We start from the raw sequence: 21,942 nt of genomic DNA on the forward strand, positions 1-21,942 counted from the left end.
TGGATCTCCTCCAGGGCAGGCGGGGATCGAACTCATGCAGAAGTGGTTTAAGCTTCTTTGTGCTGTGCTTTAACCCCCTGTGCCACCAGGGAGGGCCCCATAAACAAATCTTTAAAAAAAAAAATAAAAAACTACCCTATCTGAACTTAGCATCAGCAGAGGCCACATTCTGTAATGTGGGCTACTTAAAGCACATGGAAAGAACTGCTTAGGGAGAATACAGAGCAACCAAAAGAACTTTAGAGAAGGACAAACAGTAACTTTGATATGGATGATTAAATTGAAAACGGGAACTTGGAATATTGAACCAGGTAGAAGAGATTTGAGGACGATGGGAAGGTAACCTTGTTATCAAGAAGAAAAGTTAGGTTGAAGATAAATTAGAATTTTGCTTCTAATGTGGGTAGCAGAATTAGTAGCAATTATAATACTATTAGATAATATTTATTGAGGATTTACTACATGCTAGGCAGTATTCCAAGTAACTTATTTAATCTCATAGCAACCTTAAAGATAAGATCCATAATGATCCCCATTTTACAGCAGAGAGAAATGAATCACATAGAAGTAGATTAAATTGCACAAGCTTTTAAAGTAGGAAGTGGCGATGTTAGGGTTTGAATCCATGTAATCTAACCACTAGGTTATCATTTCCTTTCAGACCTAGAGCAAATGACAATAATCTGTCCATTTCCTTCACCTTCCTTTCTTCCTGTCTTCCTAACACCTAAGGATCAGATCTTGTAGACTACCTGGAAATATGCAAGTTCCCCTTTATTTGAGACAAAAGCCAGGGGATCACTTCATCTGCATGTCTGAACTGTCAGAGCTCAAAGGGAGAGATTGAACTAAATCACCTTGAATGTTCCCCTGAGTATGGGCTAGCTGTAACCTGAGGTGTCTGACACTCCAGTGTGAGCACTTTTAAGATCCAGTAGGGTAAACACTTCGTGGGTGACCCAGTGATTGCACTTGGCACAAATCTCCACCATAGCTCTGTTCCCAACGTGCTTCTTACTCCTGCTGACTTGATCAGAAACAGACCCGTTTTTAGTCTTACAGGCACCACAGGAGGTGTCCTGGCTGGGAGCATGGAGCCAGTGTCACTTCTGCCTAACACACTAGCTGCAAAATGGCTCTTGAGGTTCTAAGCACTGAGCCTTTGTTGTGCATGAGAAGATGACCAAGGGAAGTCTCCTGGCTGGGTAAGGACTCCTGGTGAGAGGGACTGGCTTTGCAGCCCCCATGCCTAGGGATGGAGCTTCATCAAGGCTCACAGCTGGGCAACACTCTCTGACTGCAGCTCTAGCACACTCTTTTTTTTAGGTATTTAAGAGATATTTATTGAAAAATCTGACAAGGTCTGATGGTTCATACATGGATAAGATGCTATTAACCAAGGTAATCAGGTCTTCATAAGGCAATAGCAAAACTACAAAGGCAGAGTTACTCGGGGGCTCTTTTGGTGACTAAATAACCTTAGATTCGATTTTAAATACAATTTTTCTAAATTGCAATATAACATACATGTTTCAGGTGCACATCATTATAAATCAATGTCTGTATATACTAGATTAAGTTCACCACTGAGAGTCCAATTATCCTTCAGCATACAATTAACTCATTCATTCTTGATCCACATTCAAATGGCTCCTGAATTACTCTTATAGGATTGATCATTTAAGAGTCATCATTTGTGATTTCCCCACTTGAAATGCTGTGCCGATCCTGTCCTCCTATGCTGAGGCTGAAAGATAGAGAAATGCATGCATATGTGGACATGCAACAGAGCGTGATGACGGCGCGTGTGGTATTTGCATGCACACCCACTGCTCACATGTAGTGACCTTGGTCGTCCATCTGTGACTGTGCTTATATTCTTGGCTTCCTAAAAGCAGAGACTGTGTCTGAATATTTTCTTATAGCACCACTAGCTATCAAGTACTATAACTAACAAACTATCTGCAAAATTGTAAAATGTTGAACTTGAAATGAAATGTGTAGATTTTTAGTCCAAACTGCTTTAGTTTAATGTTGAAATTAATATAAGATGTGTTATGTCCAAGGTCATAGAACATTTTCAGGTGAATTGAGAGGTACAGTTTGCAAACCTGATCACAAGTTAGAATCTCTTAGAGGATTCTTCAAAATATGAAGACCCACCACGTGAGACTCTGATTTTATTGTTCTGGGACAGGGCCCAGACATTGGTATACTGTTAAAGCTCTTCAGAGACTTCTAAGGTATAACAAATTTGAGAACCACTGCCTTAAAGAATGAGTGCTTTGCAAATAAACACCCATCACACCTACCCCCCAGGACCTTCCTGATTTCTGAGATGGAATCAGGAGATGTAGAACTGCTTGACTTGGAAAAATCATTGATGAAAGGGAAAAGCAGTTACCTGGTCATGTGCATGAGAAAAGCTAAGACTAATCACCACATCATTGTGGAAAGGTGGATCGATGCAACTAGGTGAGCGAACATTGTGACACTGGGGAGGGTGTGGGTGGGAGCTCCAGTTTGCAGGGTAAGAAGAAACAGAATACAGCCATCCTGAGTACAGATAGCCCAAAACACAAACCGATGGGCGGGAAGACATGTGTCCCAACACAGCATTGTGCCAGAGGAGAACCAATAAGTGATAAACATTTTTATTATTCCATGAATCCTTAATTAGCGTGTGATGCAAAACACAGAGTTCTCAGGAGGGAGATCATGTTAGACCTTGAGTCCTTCACACGGGCCTACTGAGCAGTACTTGCCTCATCCATACCAGGTACCTGAGGCAAATTGTTCTTGTTCTCATCGAAGCACTTCCTCTTAACCTCTAGTCTGTGCAGAAGACAAAACACAGAGGTAGACTGGCCACCACACAGAGTACCCATGGCACCAATGCTCACATGTTCAACTAATTTGCACCAGCTTTCACCAGTGGCACACTAAAGGAAGGCACATCTAATGTCTACAAGCCCTTCTTGAAAGACAGCATGGAGTAGAAAAGGCAACCCCTCTTATTTATCATTAATAGTCAAAGCTGTGATCCCTTCCTCAGTGCAACCTTCCCCAAAACTCCTTTCCCAGTGCTCTCTTCCCTAATGCTCCTTTCCCAGTGCTCCCTTCCCCAATGCTCCTTTCCTCTGTTCTCCCTTACCTAGCACTCCTTCCCCCAGTGTTCCCTTCCCTAATTCTCCTTTCCTCAGTCCTCCCTTCCCTAATGCTCCTTCCCCCAGTGCTCCTTTCCCAGTGCTCCTTCCCCTAGCACTTTCCCCAGTTCCCTTTCCCCAATGCTCCAATACTCCTTCCCCAGTGCTCCCTTCGCCAGGGCTCCCTATCTGAAGAAAAGCACTTGCCATTCATCATCTTTTGCACAGAATCAGAGGCTATGTCATTGGGTCTCTCCCTGGCATCTGGCATTTCCTGTTGGTGTCTTGAATCATAAGAAGGGTGTGCTCGGATGTGGTTGTTAAACCAATGTTATCTCAATAAAAGAAAATACGCTAAAAACCACTAGATAGTATACCAAGCCGACTCTGGGAGCCTGCCTTCTATCTTTGGTCTCATTCGCTAGTTGGCTGTTGTCACTGACATATCCCTAATATCAAAAACCTCACACAGAGCATAGCAGATGCCCACCAACACTTACTCAGTGACGGAACAAATCAGCAACTAGAGGGAGTATGTGCTGGATTCGAGTCTGGTGACACCATCAAGATGGACCAAAGGTAGCACCTTTGGAGAGTGGGTTTCAATGAACAAAGGAAGCCAAAGCCAGCACATCCACTGATCAACTCTTACATTGCTATAAAGGGTAATACTCTCAGAGAAGCCACAAAGTAAATAAATAAATAAAACTTAGTAATCTAAGATGTTCTTAGTAACAGAGCTGAAGAATGTGTTTTCCAATATTTGACTTCTTAACTTGACAGTCTCTCTTGAAATACTCTCTTCTCAGCAATGAAAATGTGAATCTTGTTGGTTTGTTTTGCAGTTTGCAAATGACTTATAGAGTTCTTCTGGCAGGGTTTCTGTTTTTCTTCTTGCAAATAAACAAAAGGGCATTTCTCTAATATGTCTTAAGAAGGGGAGATTCTGTGATCTCCTGTCATGGTGTTGGAAGAAGGAAAGGGAAGGAGGGGCTAAGCGAAAGAAGAAAAAGAAAACCTGGAACAATCAGTGCTTAGAAGCTGAACAAAAAGCAGCAGAGAAGCAAAGATAACCTGGACATGGAAAATTAGAGTGTCAGGGATATCAAATAGCGGGGGACTCAGGAATCAAGAGGACCTCAGACTCCCCTGTGGCTGGCTGCGCTGGCGCATGGGTTGGCTGGGTCTTCCTCCCTTCTCCTACACTGTGTCATCTGGGGTCCTTGTGAAGTGAGGACAGGCTTCCCTCCTTCTAGCCAAGCCTGCACAGAGCAGCCCTGCCAGCTTGACCTAGATCTGTCAACTGATCAATTATTTTTCCCATAGAGGAAAAGGGAAAATGAAAGAAAGGAAGAAAAAGGGAAAGAGAAAATGAGAAAGGGGAGGGCAGGAGAGTGGGGACAGAGCAGAAGGAGGGAAGGAGTAGGAAAAGCAAGCGAGTGAGAGGGAAGGTGGACAGGCACGTTTCCATTCAGCTTAAGCAGTGCTAGCAATAGCTAACTTAATCCAGAAGGTTGTTTAAATAAATAAACATAAAAGAGAAAGTTCTCAGATGTGACTGACCAAAAGTATAGTCTAAGCAGAGACCATAGTGCTCTTTCCCCCACTGCTTGTCAATCTGGATTTGAGTTTTTATTTTTTTCCCTCTGAAACTCCTGGCTGCCCCCTCCTCCCAGACTCCTCCACTCTGCCATCTGCCCTGCCAGCCTCTCACCTGGGTGGTCTCCTTTTGCAAGTGGAGAGGAGGCAGGGCTCCTGGTGTGTTTCTCAGAAGGCCTCGCCAGCCTTACCCAGAACATTCCCTAATGGACTGGAAGCTTCCACCACCAGTTTGGGGGAGACCCTAGCAAGGGCCTCTGTACGGCACCAACTACCCCCCATCCAACCTGTGTGCCATCAATTACCTTCCTTTTACTTGTTTTCACGTTTTATGTTTAATTTGCCTTATTGAATTTCAAATGACTATAGACATAAAGTAAACATGTAACAAGCCAATAGAGCAGAAAGGAAGTAAACTGCATAAATACAACCAGTCTCAGCATGGAGTTCCACTTAACACCACATGTCTGGAGTGTTACAGCATTCAGGAGCCTTCCCACACCCTGGGGAATTGCTCCCTGGCCTGGCAGGCAGGTGAGGAGACAAACTCACAAAAGGAGAAGTTTCCGCTCCAGGAGATGTAGGCAACTTGGAGCTCAGGTGGGCATGTTCCCTACCAAGCTTTGCTAGGGCTGCTGACATGGGCTGAATTCTGCAAGGTGTACTCTTTAGAGTTTTCCATTAGCCTCTAGAAGTTATATACAAAACGATATTTTATTTTGGGTGGCTTTGTCTTGTTTACTCATCTTCATCTTTAGCATTCTAGGGGGTGGGTAGAAGCATGTCGTGAACGCCACACTGATAAACCTGGAACAGAGTCTGATTCCAGACATGTTCATCCTATCACAGCCACAAGAACTATGACTCCAGCATGTGCTTCCTGCACAGGCCAGATCAATATTATCCCATATTGATTCACAAATGTCGCCCATTGTTAAGATATCCAGAGAGCTCCTTCATGCCAAGTGATAAACCTGTCACTGAAGCCACTGCTGGTTTGCTCGTCCTGCCTGTAACTAGCTAGCCCCAGCCCCTGTCACCATATCTCAGTGCTGCCACATTACATGCATGCTGGGGACAGTCCCAGGGAGGTGCTAGAAGAAACAGGACTCCTCAAATAGGAAAGTTCAGCCTACCTAAATACCAGCCTCTAAGAGAGAAACCACAGAAGGCAGGCATGGAGTATCAAAGCTGACGAGAAGAGGTGCATGCACTCAACTCTAACTTTAAAAGTGCCAAGAAGGGGCCCTCTCTGGTGGCACAGTGGGTTAAAGCACAGCACTAAGAAGCTAAAGCCACTTCAGCATGAGTTCGATCTCCACCTGCCCCGGAGGTGACCACGTGGCGCAGCAGACCTCTCCTGACCTGCTGCTCCCCTCAGCAGTGTACTTCGTCAGTAGGCCTGTTCTGCTCCCCACTCTGTCTCTGGTGAATTCTCTCCCTGCCCCTGCACCTCTGGCCTGTACCCCAGGTCTGTATGCACAAATAAATAAATCTTTAAAAAAAAAAAAGTGCTAAGAAGGAGAAATACCTGAACAGGTTTTGCACCTGGTAACTAAAGTTGCAAGGCCAAGAATAGTCTTCTTGTAGCAAGGCATGCAGGTCACTGATGAGAAGCCCCGGCACCTGACCAAAGGCCAGTGAAGGGTGGAGGTGAGCACGTTGCTGTGCTATACAGGGACTTGCCAGCAACTCGCCCTGAGTTGGAGACTGAGCCTGGCAACCGGGCCCATCGTATGTGGCTCCTCCACCCCTCTCCCTGCTTTTTACTTATTTTTATTTTCTGCCATGTTTCCAAGTGCTACGATGTTCACATCCAACCCAGGGTCCCATCATCCCAAACCGATTTTTCACTTTGCCAGTAAATATTGTTATGGTCTCATCTGCCTCCTTCACATCTCAGGAGCACTGCCCAGCTCAGTCTGCTGCTGGCACCCAAATGTTTACTGTGAGTGGCAGGAACTTGGACTGTCTCCCCATGTTCACATTGTCAGTGCTGAGCAGAGCGGAGCAAAAACTTAGCTGGGTCTCCTTCCCTTTCTACTCTGCCCTGTTTGTCTCCAGTGGGCAGAGAAGGGGATGTGGGATGGGAGGAGATAAGAGGAAATGAGAGGTAAGACAGGAACCCAGCCAAGCTCATCGGAAGGTGTTAAAAGGAGCATCCATCCTTCGAAGGAGAAATGGCTGGCTTTCTAGAAAGAGAAAAGCTACAGCACCACCAGCCATTCCTTGCAGAGCCTCTGCCTGGCACAAGGTGGGCAGTGTGCTGAAAGGACAGCGCCTCATCCAGCTTCCAAAGCACCAGCTGCTTGCAGAGAGCAGCCCCCAGCTCAACCACCCCGGTGTTTCCCAGGGCCTGAGCCCCAGGGCTAATCGCCCCCTCCCTCCTGCCTGCCGCCACACTAATCAGTGCTGATTCCCTGGGAAAGTCCTCCTTTAAGCTGGATGGCAGTTGCTGGTTAGGTTGGGGGAGGAGCAGGTCAGGAGAGGACCACAGCCTGCCCCTAGCCTTGACCACCTTTCCTGAGAAGGCAAGAAACCCAGGAAGTAGCAGCTTGAGCTAGAGCCAGCTTAAAACAAAACCAGAGAAGAAAAAATTGCCTTGGAATGTGTGCTGCATTCTAACTAGTCCCACTGGATCAATGCAATAGGGGTGGATTATTGCTGGCAAGACCTGGGCTGCCTCAGTAATTCTGTAAGTTTGATAAGAGATAGCTACCAGACTCCGGCTTCAGTCCCTCACAAGTGAAAACAGATATCACCTTTGCTGGCCCGATTGCATATAGTTGGCCGGGAGGGTTGGGGGAGGACTTGGGAGTCCTCCCGCCACAAAATTGTACAGCCTTGTTCTATCAAGACACACTGAAGTCCTGTCAGGGCTGGGTAGCACAAATAAGGCTTTTACTGTCCTTGGGAAATTCAAGACAGAATTGGGTGTCCTGTGAGGTCTGACCTGAACTGGCTTCCCACCCTCACCCCCAGATAGAAGTAAGACCACAACATCAGATTTCACCCTGGCAAATTTTGCACTAATAAATTTTCTACTCATCTATTCAGGAATGATTCAAAGTAGGAGCAAATATTATGCTACCCTGCATTTATTTCTGATGAAAAAAAAAAGGCACGTATGCTAATTTATATGTAAATTCAGCATGGCCCCTGGGCTCCTGGCTTGCTGCCAGTGGGGCTGTTGATGGTTGAAGTTTGGCCATTGTCTCCAGTTTGAGGTTATAGATGGAAGACAAACAGACTTTAGGACAGATGGAAATGATTGAGGATTTGGGCCTTCTTTCTCCCTTCCTCTGCCCCCTCCCTTCACCCCTCTTCTAGTTAATTTTCATTTTGTTGCTAGCTTGATTGAAGCTACTTCCCTGAGGGCTCCCAGCCCTGAACTGTTTCCCCACTGCCAGACCTGGGGCTCTGATCTCACCTAGTGAGCCTCTGTACACCCAGAACAGGTGCACCAGCACCTCTGCCCATTCCTTCCCCCGCCCCACCCCCACACACATTACATAAGATGTAAGACGGATCAGTCAAGGGTGCCTCCAAGTTGCCACGTCACTCTTAAGGAACCAATGCCCCCTAGGGAAAGGGGTGAGATCCTGACACAGGTGCCCCTCTGAGGTCCAGGGGCAGCAGGCAACATTAAGAATCTCCCTGAAAAATCCACTGCTGTGGATTGCCCGTCATCCGCAAAAGGTCCCCCATTCCCTTTGCCTTCCTCCTTGAGCCCCAACCGAGGGGACACACGCATGTGCTTCTCCCCAGCCAGTCCCTCTGCCCACCTGTGTGGGTCCCATGGTCGCCAGCTGCAACTGATGCCGAGGGGACAACAGCAGTCCCCGAAGCCTTCCCGCACAGAGAGGTCCCCAGGACTAGCGGTGGGCAGGGATGCCACCATGCGAACTCCACATTGCGGTCTGTGAGGCCAGGAGGTGGGTGGGACTCCTTGTCCTTTTCCCCTAGTGAGCGGGAACTTTCCTCTGGGAATACAACTGCCAGGACTGAGCTTTCCTTCTCTCCCCCACTCCTAGCCTCTTCCCTCCTGCAAGGGATCCTCTCCCTGAGCCCTGCTGGACCACCCAGGAAAGTTTCTCCTCCAGTTTTGATCTGTATGAGTACGGGTGTCTGTAATAGGAAAGAAGCAAGCCAGACCCGGCAAATGAGAGTGGGTGGGAGATAGCAGGTTAACTGTTAACACTGATGCCGGAACGTGAGAGCTGGGACAGAGTGTAAGGACACACAGTGCAGCAAATGTGCCCCAACACCCCAGCAGACATCAAAGCACCAGCTGAGGGAACCAAGGGAGCCGCCAGCCCTCAAATGCAACCCCTGGCTCAGCCTCCCCTCCGCTAAATAAACAGAAAATTAGCATTCGACTCTTACTGCCTCTCTCCTTCAACTTAGAAAAGCTTTCCGGAATTTCAGAGCCCTGAGCATGCTCCACTGCCTTTTATCTGATTGTTATCCCCGACTCCCCCCTCCAACGTGCCCCCCCCACCACAAACACACCCGCCACACACATTAGAAACTAATATAGTTGTCCACCGCAGTCGCAAATTGATTCGTCCCTTCTATCCGTATCTCTGAGCAGAGCCTTAAAGGGTGTACCTGATTATTTCTAGCCTGCATTTCCCCGTTTCCTCCTTTTAAAGGTTTTGCAAGTTTACTAGCCGATATTTAAAGTTTCCTCTTGTCATGTCTTCGCAGTAACATAAGCAACACATTAGCAACCCCACCGCCCCGAGTCTGTAATTTCTCCCCCGCTTACATGTGTGCTCTGCTGTGCATGTGTGCAAGAATGTACATAAAGCAAGACCAGCACAGAGCCAACGCATCTAACAGGAGCACCGACACATTTTACTTATGCATATACATTCCCCCATTCCGGTCGCAGCCAGAATCAAATCAATATTCTCACAGTCTGGTAGGGAGAATGAAGTCCCAGCCATGCTGTTTAAACGCTCTCTCCTCCACCTGCAAACCGCGCAGCAGACTCAGGGAGTCTGCGAATCCTTTAAAGCATACTCTACAATTTCTGGGTCTACTGTAGGCAAATCAATAGCAAGCTCTTACCTTGAAAGAGAAACAGAGCAGCCAGCCCCGTGAAGATTGCCCAAGAGATAGAATTGTGCATTTTTGCCTGGATGGTTTTCATGATTTTTTTTTCTTCTTCTTTTTCTTCTTTTTTGTCAGGTTCGGTTTTTTCTTTCTTTCTTTCCTGACAGATTGCGTGGCTCTCGAGCTCCTGGAAGGAGATTTAAATCCACTGTTTTGCTGAAGGACACAACAAGAAGCCGAGGGTGTGAGAGAGTGTGACTTCTCAGTAATTATCTCTACTCATACTCTGGCACTGAGACACATCGTACAATCTGGCCCTGGACAGCCCTCCTACAAGCTGCAATCATTGGTTCTAATCCAAGGATTGACAGAGCTACAACACTCGCGCGCGCACACACACACACACACACACACACACGCAAGCACACACACTCAGGAATCATTTACTGGGCAAATCAGGCTAGCTGATTAAAGAGACAGGAGCCTGGAGAGATGGAATGATAAATGCCACTTTGCCCCTTCTATATTACTTTCATTTTTTAAACTGACAGTCCCAGAGCCCCAAGCATCAAAAAATCCCTTTCCTTCTGGCATCCCCTGGCCTCCTGAACTCAGATTCCCTTTGCACTGAAAAATCCCATAGCCAGCAAGAGCGCATGGAAAATTTTAAAGGGACGCTTTCATGCTTAGTGAAACTTGCAAAAAGGAGTTCAATTAGGTTTGTTGGTACCTATTTTCCTCTGAGATGACTATGTTATTCAATGACAGATTTTTTTTTCGTGTCTCCCTCACCATTCACCTTTTTCCAATCACCTTCTTACTTTATTGCTTTGAGGATAATAACTTTTTATTTTCTTCGCATGCCCCGCCTGTTTCAGAATACCTACATCACTGCTAGTTTTCATTCATGTAGTTTATTTCCTAAGATCGTCTGTGGAGGTGATGCCACACAATCAAGGGAGCTTCTGAGATTTGACAAGAAATGCAGTCTGAATATTGAGAAATGTCTTCAAAAGAGAACAAGAAATGAGCTTATACCATCTGCTCACACTACAATCACTAAAAAGAAGGATACAAATACTTGTGGTGCAAACTGCAGCAAGCCAGATTTAAGTTAGACATGCATAAGGACTTCCTGAATGGAGACTGTGGGTGGCTATAGAAAGTGTTCAGAAAGTTGCAAATGTTCCTTCTCCTTGGTGATGGATAAGAATATAAATCAACCAGAAATAGCAAAATGGGTGTAATGATTTCTTAAGACGTATTCTAACTCTCTTGCCCTGGACATGATGATTCTGATTTTTGGTTTCCTCATATGGGAAGCAAGTTATATAATATGAATAAAAAGTTCTGGAAAACTTGGCTCTTCTTAGAATCTTCCTGCCTGATCCTGACCAATCCATATGACCATAATGACTAGGCACACATTTTGAAATATCTCTTTCAGATCTTCAGAACTTTTCAAAAGCCCTGTTCTGTCACTTTATTTTACTAAAGTGTTACATTAGTACCTAGTATACTAAGAGAATCCAAAGAAATTTTTCACTGTTATCAAAAATAAAATGAAGATAACTGTCAGTGCTGGTTTAGCAACATTCAAAGCAACTGCACCCCAACAAGGAAGAATACCCCCCAACAAGCTCCTTCCTAGAATTACATTCTATAGGCTGTGTGTATTTTACATCATTCTTGTTTTAATTATATGTTAGTGTGGTTTTAGGTCTTATGTATTCCTTGGTATGATTTGGTAGGTTGTTTTGGATCTTGAAAAGCTCAAAAGTGTTTCTATATAAATGAAGGGCAACTGTAAGCCAGTTTTGTTTACACGTTTGATAAGAATGTTCTGTTTTGGAAAGGGGGGAAACAAGTACTTCCTTGTAACGTCCATAATTTTAATGTATTAATTCTTGAATGGCAGCGAATCAAAGTACCTGTTGTCTGATTACATTTAAAGCAATACAGGGGAAATGGTAGCAGTAATGCTCTTTCTCACAAGTCTAAGAGGAGCGCTTCATGGAAAGTCCTGTCTGAGGAGAACAGCGCCCCCTGCAGGTGTGCAATCCAAGGACTCTAGATACACCCGGGTCAGGAGACCTTGATCCCTAAAACACAGATCCAAACAAACTCTGAGGCTGCAAGCAGTGAACCCTAGCTCCATCTATAAAATTAGAGAAACGGATAATTTCTAAGGAATTTTTTCCATTTTAAAGGTGTTTTATGTTAACAGATAATTTCCCCCTGCCATTAAGTTCTAATTCACATGCCAATCAAAATGTCCTTGATATTGTATGCTCCCAATGGACAAGAGTTTTATCTTTATACTAGCCCTTTTGTGTAGGGCTCAGCATAGTGACATGTGCAATTAAATGCTTTGGAATTGCAATGGCAGCAGGGAATACAATACAGAGCAGAAGGGAGGACCACTTCCTTTTTACCACCATTCCACTTTTATCCAGAGAAAAATCATGGGTCACTGGTATGTTTTACCCTCTACCTGGAAAGGCAGAGACACTAATATTTGTTAATAGCCTCAACTTAAACTGCATCACTCTGTTTACTTACTAGCGACTTAGAAGCATGCATAACAAATAGTAAATTAACAAAATAATGAATTGATAACTCAATAAATTGATAATAATGTAATAAATTTATAACTAATAAATTGATGTATAAATTGATAATAATACAATTGATATTTTAAAATATTTTCTATGGGTAAAGCATGAGAGCCAGTGTTTCTCGAGCATTATTCTCATTCAGTCCTCACTATGCTGTTGTGTCAAACACATGATATAGATGGGGACACTGAGGCTCAGTGAAAACTTGTCCTCAACCTCATAGCAATGGAGCCAGTGGCATTTTTCTCTCAGAGTAACCTCTAAAGTATTGCCCTGTGTCGAAAGCCTATTAGATAGCAGAGAGTGCTCTCACGGGGTCAAAGGACAGTGCCAGGGTAGCGGTCACTGTCTATGAGTTCTCATCCATGTGCTCACTTGCAGGAGCACTCAGGCTCTGGGAACAACAACGGGGTGTACTGAACAAGCAAAAGGAAAAAAGTTTCTAAGGCCACAACCGGCTGTTACCTCACCCCAAAGAGTGTCTGCAGTGTCCAGAAGTTCCAAAAAAAAAGCCGCTTGTGCAAGAAAGCGCTGTCCCACAAGTGGTCAGGACCCATCACAGTGGCAGCTGGAGGGCTCACAGGTGGAGCTGCAGCACCCCACTGCAGCCGGCCGCATCAGACACAGAGGCAGTGTAACGGCTGGCCTGGATGGTACCAGATGCTGGCCTTTCTTTATGTGTGAGGTTGGGGAAGGGTGGGGATCTGGTATCTCTTTGGCTTCTTCTCTGCAAAGGTCCTTGGCTTCTTTCTTTCTTTCTTTTTTGGAGTTCATCAGCTGATACGGTTCTTCAGAAGCCAGGAACAGAACACAGACCGCTCCAAGCTGGTTCCCGCCTTACCTTATTACCCCTTTCAGACCATCCTGCAAGCATAATTGGTCCATTTTCTATCCTAAGTATTTGATTGGACCACCTAGCACCAATCAGCTTGCTTTTATTTTTTTCAATCTGAATAATTAATTCATGTGCTAATATTGAACCTGATTGGTTTATTTAGTGCGCATCTGATTGGTTTATTTAGTGCGCATCTGATTGACCCAAATGTAACAAAGGGAAAACTTGGTGTTTGCACAGACTAAACCTGCCCTGAGGTCAGGGCAGGTTGCTGGCTGGGAGCCTATCAGGTCTCCAGGGCCTCCACAGGTTTCTACTGCCTGCCACTCCAGCTCCTCCCTGCAGTCCTAAACTAGGGGATCCTGCCCTTGCTGCTGCCTCCAATGCTGGAGCAAGCTCTGGCAAAGGATGACCTTGGAGCTACAGCCTCAAAGGGGCTGTATGCCCTGGGGCAGTGTGGCATTGCTGGAGAAGCACCCCCCACCAGTTGCGCCACTGCAGACTGTCAGTGAGGCCTGGGAGCTGCCTGAAGATAGCACACCTCCACAGTCCTGGAGCTGGCTGTAGGAGGGGGTATCCTCAGCCCACTGAGGTGGGTCTCAGTGAAGCTGCCCTGAAACCTCCCAGTGCCCAGCAGCTGGGGTACTGCCCAGAGACAGCACTTCTGGGTGGCCCAGGGGGAAACTCCTGCAGCTGACACAAAGCCTTAGTGTCTCAAGAGCTCACACTTGCCTTTGTGCAGGGGAGGGGCTGCCTGCAGGCAGAGTGATCTGGCAGCAGGTGGGAATTTAAGCTTCTGCTTTAGAGCAAAGCTCAAGCCACTGCCCACACCCACCTTAGCAGCAGGAGGGAAGACTCCCCCAGTGCTCAAGTTCCAGGCTGCCCTTAGGTGGTGTGCTGCTGCAAAGCAGGTTATGCCTCAGGGATTGGATTGCAATAGCAGGTAAGCAGTGGAGCCTGAACTCAGACCTAAACCTTCTTCTCTCAGATTAACCTCTGAAGTATTGCCCTATGTAACAAATTTCAGACAGCAGGCATTTTTATATGTAATTTCTCTGCTTTCTTCAACAGCATTGGAGATAAAAATTATGCTAAAGGACACGTATCCATCGACAAAATATAGGAAAACCCATGTTGCTTTTCATGTTAATTGAGTTGCAAGTGGTTCATTAATTTTATCAGAATGCAAAGAAAAAAATAGATGGGCATTCTTATCTTAATTTTTAAAAGTTCTGTATAGATGGTGAAAATCATAAAACACCTTGAGTGAAGTCAAAGCCAGACCTAAAGACAGAAAAAAGAATTTGCAGCAAGAGATACAATAAATGAAAAATTAGAGGTGAAATAAGCCACATAAATTTTGGGCTCTAGAGACCTGAGATCCCTCATCTTGCCATGTTGTGTTGCAAGAAAATCTAAAAGAGGAAACCTAGCACAGTGTTCTGACCCGCCTACACACAGGCACCCTCCACAGACATACCATGATTGGCTGCAAACACAGACTGGGGTTCACTCTGGCTGGCTGGGTTCATGTCCCAGCTATGTCCCGGGAGGCTGTGGGACTATAGTGGAGTCATGTCAGCTCTATGTCTGAAATGGGGAGAGCAATTATAACTCCATTACAGCCATTACCATCCATCAAAACCATCAACTCACTTTCTTTTGTTGTACTATTTTAACCTAGCTGATACCTCTATGGTCTACCTGTGTCACAGGGAAGAGCTGCCATTGCTGAAGACTGAAACTCCTGCAGAGTGTTGTCCCAGAGTTGTACTTTGTTCACTCAAGCAAAATACATCCTGAGGGATTGCCGAACCAAGAGTCTAATTCGGATTCTGGTTGCTGCTCCACACTAAACTATCCAGAGAGCTCTCGCTCTTTCAATGCTTGACTTGACTTTACAGTAAAATTTCCCATTGTCCTTCAATTTTTGGAAAAGCACAGGGCCAACCTCTTGCTGGAGGACCCATCTTATCTTCTCCTTTCCCTGGGCTTAGCACCAGGTCACCTAGGTCAGCCTGCTGGCTCACTCGGTAACTCACTGATGTAATAAAAGACTGAGAAGTTCCACTCTGGGCTATGTACACAAGGGTTTTTTTCCACCACGTCCCAAAATGATGGGTTACAAGGATGCCTCAGCACCTTGCTTACCCTTTTCCATTTTAGTCTTTCAGGTAATGGCAAGGGTATTTCAGGCTTTGATGCTTAGAATTCCTATTGCTCTGACTACCCCCAAAAAAGTGGTTATCTTTTTTCTGTATTGGGGTGGCCTGCAGCTGTATGAAGGATTTCTGTTAAGACTGAAGTGTCGATGACTAAATAAACGCTGATTGGGAGAAGCAGTGATTGCAAAGGATACCTTAAAATTATAGTTCCTTACTCAAAAATCAAAGTGTCTTCCTCTGAATTAGGGAGCACAGGTATTCTAATCAGATGTCCACAGGACTTCATTTCCCTCTGGGATTCTCCAGATGCACATTATGCTCCATCGACTTCTCAGTTCAAGGGCCAGAGGAGGATATACAGTCCTAACACAAAACTGCTATCAGGAAAAAAAGACCTGTGACTCTAGGCAGTGTGAGGTTCTCCTACCATTGTGCTTATCAATGTTAGGAGAATTTTACTACCAAAATGATTTCTGTTTGCAGAGAAGTCATAAGGAAGAAGCATAAGAAATAGGGAATAGAGAAAGGGAAACAGATGAGGTCTTTAACTTCTGAGGAGAGGACAGCCAGGATGGCATTTCATAAACCGTTCATCATCAGGTAGCTTAAGATTCTGCTCCGTGTGTGGTGAGCTAGTACAAACAGGGATTGATTCTCTGTAAGCTGCCCCCATGCACACCTGTCACCTCACACAACCAGACAGTAAGTCCTGGAAGGTCACTGTGGGACCTGGCTGCCCTGCTGTCCAAATGCCAAGTGAACCCTGACCACAGCCCTCCCAGCCTTGAGGCAGGGGAGGAGAATCTGCACAGATCTGGGGCCAGGACCAGAAGGAGGAGGAGGAGGAGGAGGAGAGCGTGATATGTGGGAGGGAAGGAGGAAAGGGTGTGGGGCCGTGTTTTTTATTTCTCTCAGCTATTATGGAAAGAACTGCGGGAGCTTAAATCTAAAGAGCAGCACTGAAATAATGTTCAGGACTTAACAAAAGCCGCTGCTCTGCTCTGCGGTCCGCCCGCTGTGGCCTGCCTCAGCCTGGCTTAGTACGGTGGGTGATCTCACATACCCTAATGCTGGGAAGAGCCTGGCTGCGGGGGTGGGGGTAAACAGCCTGCCCTCCTCACCTCTGGTTTTGAGCGTGGTCCAGCTCAGATTTGCAAAGTCACTTCAGGCAGGGAAAAAGGCATGAAGGGGAGAATACATACACGAGTCTACCTTTGCAAAGAACTCTTCTGGCATCTTGGATGTGACCCCTTTATATGGTCACTTTTGATGGGAATGGGATGGGTCTAGGGTATAAGTAATGTGAGAATTCTGTGAGTCTAATTGAGAATTTGACTTGCATGAGAGATTTCCCTATTTATTGATAATTTGGCATAAGCTGAGATGAAAATGAAAGTCTAACTGGGCCGCACAAAGATTAAGGACTCAGAGATTTAAAACCATGAACCCACAAAGGGAGAGTTTTCAAACTGAGATTACAGACAGTCATCTGACCTGGATTTCTATGAATTATCATTATAATCTCAAAAAGAAGCAATCCAGCATGGAAGTACAACAAAAGAATATAAAGTTTAAAAATCAGAAGACCCAGACTTGAACCGAATTCCACTTACCAGCTCAATTCTGATAACCTCAATTTTCTCATCTCATCTCACTCATCTCATCTGAAAAGTGGAAATAATAACATCTACTTCACAAAGTTGCTGTGAATTAACCAAAATGAAGGCAGTGAAATCTCTCACATAATGTCAAACATACATATCCTATGTAATTGCTTTATCATCAGCTTGATGGAGGGGAGGAACAAATCCTGTGCCAGGTAATATTCAAAAATAACTTCCTAAGGAAAGCGGACGCCTTCAGGGTGCTTATTGCTAAGGTGCTTTCTCTGGATGTTCAGAGACAAAGTTGCTATTGTCTTTGGGTATGCTGCTTCAGGGATTCCATCTTGTGCCCAAGCATGGGTTATGAAAGAAGCAGTGATAATAAGAACAGGAGAGCCCCCCCGGCCCCCCGCCCCCCACCACCACCATGACGAGTGGGTTAAAGCACAGCACTAGGAAGCTAAAGCCACTTCAGCATGAGTTCGATACCGACCTGCCCAGGTGGTGACCCACATGGCGCAGCAGAACGTTCCTGATCCACCCACTGCCTGCTCCCCTCAGCAGTGTACCTCATCGATCTGCCTGTTCTGCTCTCCACTCTGTCTCTGGTGAATCCTCTCACCGTCCCTGCACCTCTGACCTGTACTCCAGTTCTGTATGCATAAACAAATAAACCTTAAAAAAAAAAAAAAAGAACAGGAGAGTGTGTAGCATAAGGAGTGTGGGGATGGGATGGGGGAGGAGGGGACGAAATGGGAGACCCAAGAGTCTGGGCGAGGGAGAAATGAGCACCAACGTGGCCTACTTAGTGATTCTGGACATAGCTTTGCAAGGCAGGATGCCTCGTGGTAATAGGCCATGGTGCAATCCTCTTATCAAATGCCTGACTTGCTCATGTTTTACCCCCAGAAGCAACATTGATGACTTCTTCCAGGAGTTGGGAGATAAAGGTTCTTTGAGGAGGGCATCAGCAGTGTGTGGGGGGAGGTGTCTATGTGGGCAGCGATGGCTATTCATCATAGACATTTGACTGACTCTAGCCCACAGTAGGATATAGAAGAGACATATAAAGGCTTAAAATCAAATCAGGTGTCATGCTGAAGAATAATGGGACTTTCTGAAAGGAGTATGTATATATGTTTAATTTCAGAGTGAATTAAGTGCCTATAAAAGGTGTTGAATCGGCAGCCTAGATAGATAGAGCCCTTGATTTATGCCCAGGAGAAGAAAGCATGAGCCCTGTAGCCTGAATCATTCCTGTGTGCTCTGAGCCACCCACCCATGTACTCTGCCCTTTGTCTCGCTAAGAATTTTTGCTTCATTGTCTGCTGTGTGCAGATCATTCCCACCATTCTGTACAAGCTTTAGATTGGGATGATAACAGAGCTAAATGACAGACAAATAAAATAAATGAATATTGAAGTCCCTTGCAAACAAATTATTCTGTGAATATCGTTTATGGACAGTGCACAACACAATTACTTGGGTATCTTTCTCTAAGATAAATTTCTATTTCAAAGTCTGTTTGCCTGTTTTTATTTCATAATCTTTTCTTCAGATATTTTCAGTCTTTGCAATTGTGAACTTTGGTTTTGGATAGGAGATAGAGGTAGAAAAAAATGATGGCATGTTACACCTGGAAGCAATCTCAGAGAAGTGACAGGACTAAAAATAGGATTTGGATTTCCTGAAGAGAGAGAAGATGCAGAGAGCGGCTCCCGGTCCTAAGTGGTGGGGTGACCATGGAAGCGGGCTGGGAAATAGGTTTCCCAGAAACTACATACCAGTGCTGTAGTGAAACAATGAGAACATTAACAAGCATACATACTTTAAAGAGAAGGAAATACAGAGTATCTTTCAAGACAGACTAGAGGCCAGGAGGTGGAATGGACCTGTGGCAGCTGTAGGAAGGGTTTTCCTGTCCCCACTGGGCTGACTGCTCTTTCTTATAGGACCCTTAAACTACTGAGTTGCTGAAGCCCCACTAGTGAGCTGGAGGAGTGAAAACAACCTCATAGTATTAAACAGAGTGCAGGTACAAAGCCATGGGCATGGATTAGACACAGAAAATACTAGTCCTACTCAAAGAACATTTTTTTGTAGTCAGATAAAACACATTGTTATTTTAGGGAAGGTATTTTTTAAAGTAACCAAAAGATTGACTTTACATTAAGGCTTTGATTTTTATTGACTCCTCACTTTCATTTTTCATTTCTTCTTTTTGTTTGTTTGCATTTTTTTTTAAATTTTTTTTTTTAAAGATTTATTTATTTGTGCATACAGAACTGGGGTACAGGCCAGAGGCTCAGGGGCGGCGAGAGTCTTCACCAGAGACAGAGTGGGGAGCAGAACAGGCAGATGGACGAAATACACTGCTGAGGGGAGCAGCGGGCGGGTCAGGAGAGGTCTGCCACACCATGTGGTCACCTCCGGGGCAGGCGGGAATCGAACTCATGAGGAAGCGGCCTCAGATTCTCAGTGCTGTGCTTCAACCCGCTGCGCCACCAGGGAGGGCCTGTTTGCATTTTTTTAATTAATTGTAGATTCTAGACTTGATGAGTTAGGCTGGAATATGTCTTCCTGTATTTATTCTAGCATAGTTTGGGGCATGGAATGTATTGACACAATACAGAAAAACATTGTTATTGACCACTGAAATGTGGAAAAAAGAATTTCAGGTAGAAGATTCTTGCCAGCATCCATCCCGTTCAACTATGGAAGGAGGACTTGTTCTAGAGGAAAATGAGACTCCGGGGTCCTGAAGACACAAATTCCTATCCCTGTTAATAAAAATGTGCACACACTGACACAGCCATGCCTTTATAGCAATCCAGAAATATCATGCAGTGCAAAGGCTTCTGTGCGGAAAAAGAGCTTTAACAAGTAGGTTGGTGTTTGAGGCTATGAGAAACGAACTATCTGTAGAAATGTCACTGAACAAGTCAGGCCCTATGTGGTGCATAGGGATGTGATTTTTTTTTTTTAAAGATATATTTAGACATACAGAACTGGGGTACATGCCAGAGGTGCAGGGGCAGTGAGAGGCTTCACCAGAGACAGGTGGGAAGCAGAACAGGCAGATTGACAAAGTACACTGCTGAGAGGAGCAGCAGGCAGATAAGGTGAGGTCTGCTGCACCATGTGGGTCATCTCTGGGGCCAGGGATGGAACTTGCACCGAAGCGGCTGTGGCCAGCTTGCAGTGCTGCATCTTAACCTGTTGAACCACCAGGGAGGGCCAAGGGTGTGATTCTTAATAAAGGATGCAAGTACAGTTTCTCCATACACACACACAGACACAAACACACTCCCATTTTTTCTGCAGTATGTTTACTTCATTTGCATAGTTTGGTCTAAGTACAGGTATTGAAACTACAATCAGAAGTTTAATATATTTACATGGATTATCAGGGTATAAATCTTGCTCATCTTTGTTTTTCTTCCTCATCTTACAGATGGGAAAAGTGAGGAATGAAAAGAGTAAGATATCTTGATATAATTTAGCCAGAAAACAAACATAGGTGGTCTGTCCCTCTGTCCTTACTACATGATGTCCTCACTTCAGAAGAACATCGGTTATAACACATCAAGACTGAATGTGTTTCGGTCCTTTAAATGCCAAATGGAATATTATTATGTTTCTCATCAAATCAGAGAGATGTAAAGACTAGTATTCATAAATCAAACCATCCACAGTAGTTTTTGGGTCCAGGCATTGTGATAGCTCTGAGTTCAGCCTGGGTACAGTGAGAGCTTCTTCCTGCCATGCAAAGGGCTCAAGATACAAAGGTTAGGGAATTGGGAGTTTTTCCCCAAGTTGCAGTGGAGGTGCGATGTTGAACTGACTCTTATAATCTTGTTTGGGCCTCCCTGGAGGCACAGGGGTTAGAGTCTCAGCGCTAGCAAGCTATCATCAGCCCCTGCAGGATGAGCTTGATCCCCAACAAGGTTGCTGACCCACATATGGTACAGCAGACCTCTCCTGTCTTGCCGGCTGCTCCCCTCAGCATTGTATTTCAGTAGATCTGCCTGTTCTGCTCCCCACTCCTTTTCTGTAAATCCTCTCACCCCCCCCATCCTGCACCTCAGTTCTTGTATGCATAAATAAAAAAAAATAAATCTTAAAAAGTACATATATAATCTTATGCAATCGATTGACTCTAAGTGACAAGAAAGAAAAATTCTAGAATGTCAGTGGCTTAAAGCAATATAAGTTGCTTGTTACTTTGTTGCTTATGCCACCTAGCACAGGGAAAGAAGGGCAGAGTGGAGACTGGGGTGGAAAGTTGAGGCAGAATAGGAAGTTTTCCTGGAAAATGAGAAGGCACAGGCAGTGAGAGGGCAAGCAGGAGCTGGGCTCCAGAAATCCCTAAGCTTCTATGCAGTGTGGCACCTGTCCTAGATACTGGGGAGCAACAGGACGTGTTAGAATCTCAATGTTTATTAGAAACAGGGCCTCCATGGTGTCACATGGGTGAAACCATTAAACTGAAGCACTATGAAGCCACTGCAGCACGAGTTCAATTCCAAGCTGACTGACCCCCATGGTGCAGCAGACCTCTCCTGACCCACCCGCTGCTCCCCTCAGCAGTGTACTTCGTGGATCTGCCTGTTCTGTCCCCCACTCTGTCTCTGGTGAAGCCTCTCACTGCCCTTAGCCATTGGCCTGTACCCCAGTTCAGTATGCACAAATAAATAAATCTTTTAAAAAAATACAGAAACTTGGAGATCAGGGACTAGATTTTAAGGCTATTTAGTAAAGATAAAAAGTACATAAAGTAAAGTGATACAGAAATTTTACCAATATGCTAGGAAAATAAGAAAAACAAGTACAGGTAATTATATTAATATCAAAAGAAATGGGAATTCTCATGGAAAGACTAATGAGAAATAGCATTCATAGGGTAGAAGTGAA

The 21,942-nt window shown here is 45.1% G+C and overlaps 1 protein-coding gene across 2 annotated transcripts in view; it reads right to left on the reverse strand.

The window, feature by feature from the left end:
• Nucleotides 1–10,295, reverse strand: part of NTM (neurotrimin) — a 946,501-nt gene extending 936,206 nt beyond the window's left edge. The window contains exon 1 of one of the 2 annotated variants that reach the window (XM_012729578.1): nt 9,822–10,295. In XM_012729578.1, the coding sequence (XP_012585032.1) occupies nt 9,822–9,903 (82 nt within the window). In that variant the 5' untranslated portion in view covers nt 9,904–10,295. The remainder of the gene's footprint in view (nt 1–9,821) is intronic. The other variant, XM_004689088.2, reaches the window with a different exon arrangement.
• Nucleotides 10,296–21,942: the final 11,647 nt, after the last annotated feature.

The sequence above is a fragment of the Condylura cristata genome, unplaced genomic scaffold (genome assembly GCF_000260355.1).
Source record: "Condylura cristata isolate star-nosed mole 26May11 unplaced genomic scaffold, ConCri1.0 scaffold00025, whole genome shotgun sequence".
Classification (NCBI taxonomy): Eukaryota; Metazoa; Chordata; class Mammalia; order Eulipotyphla; family Talpidae; genus Condylura; species Condylura cristata.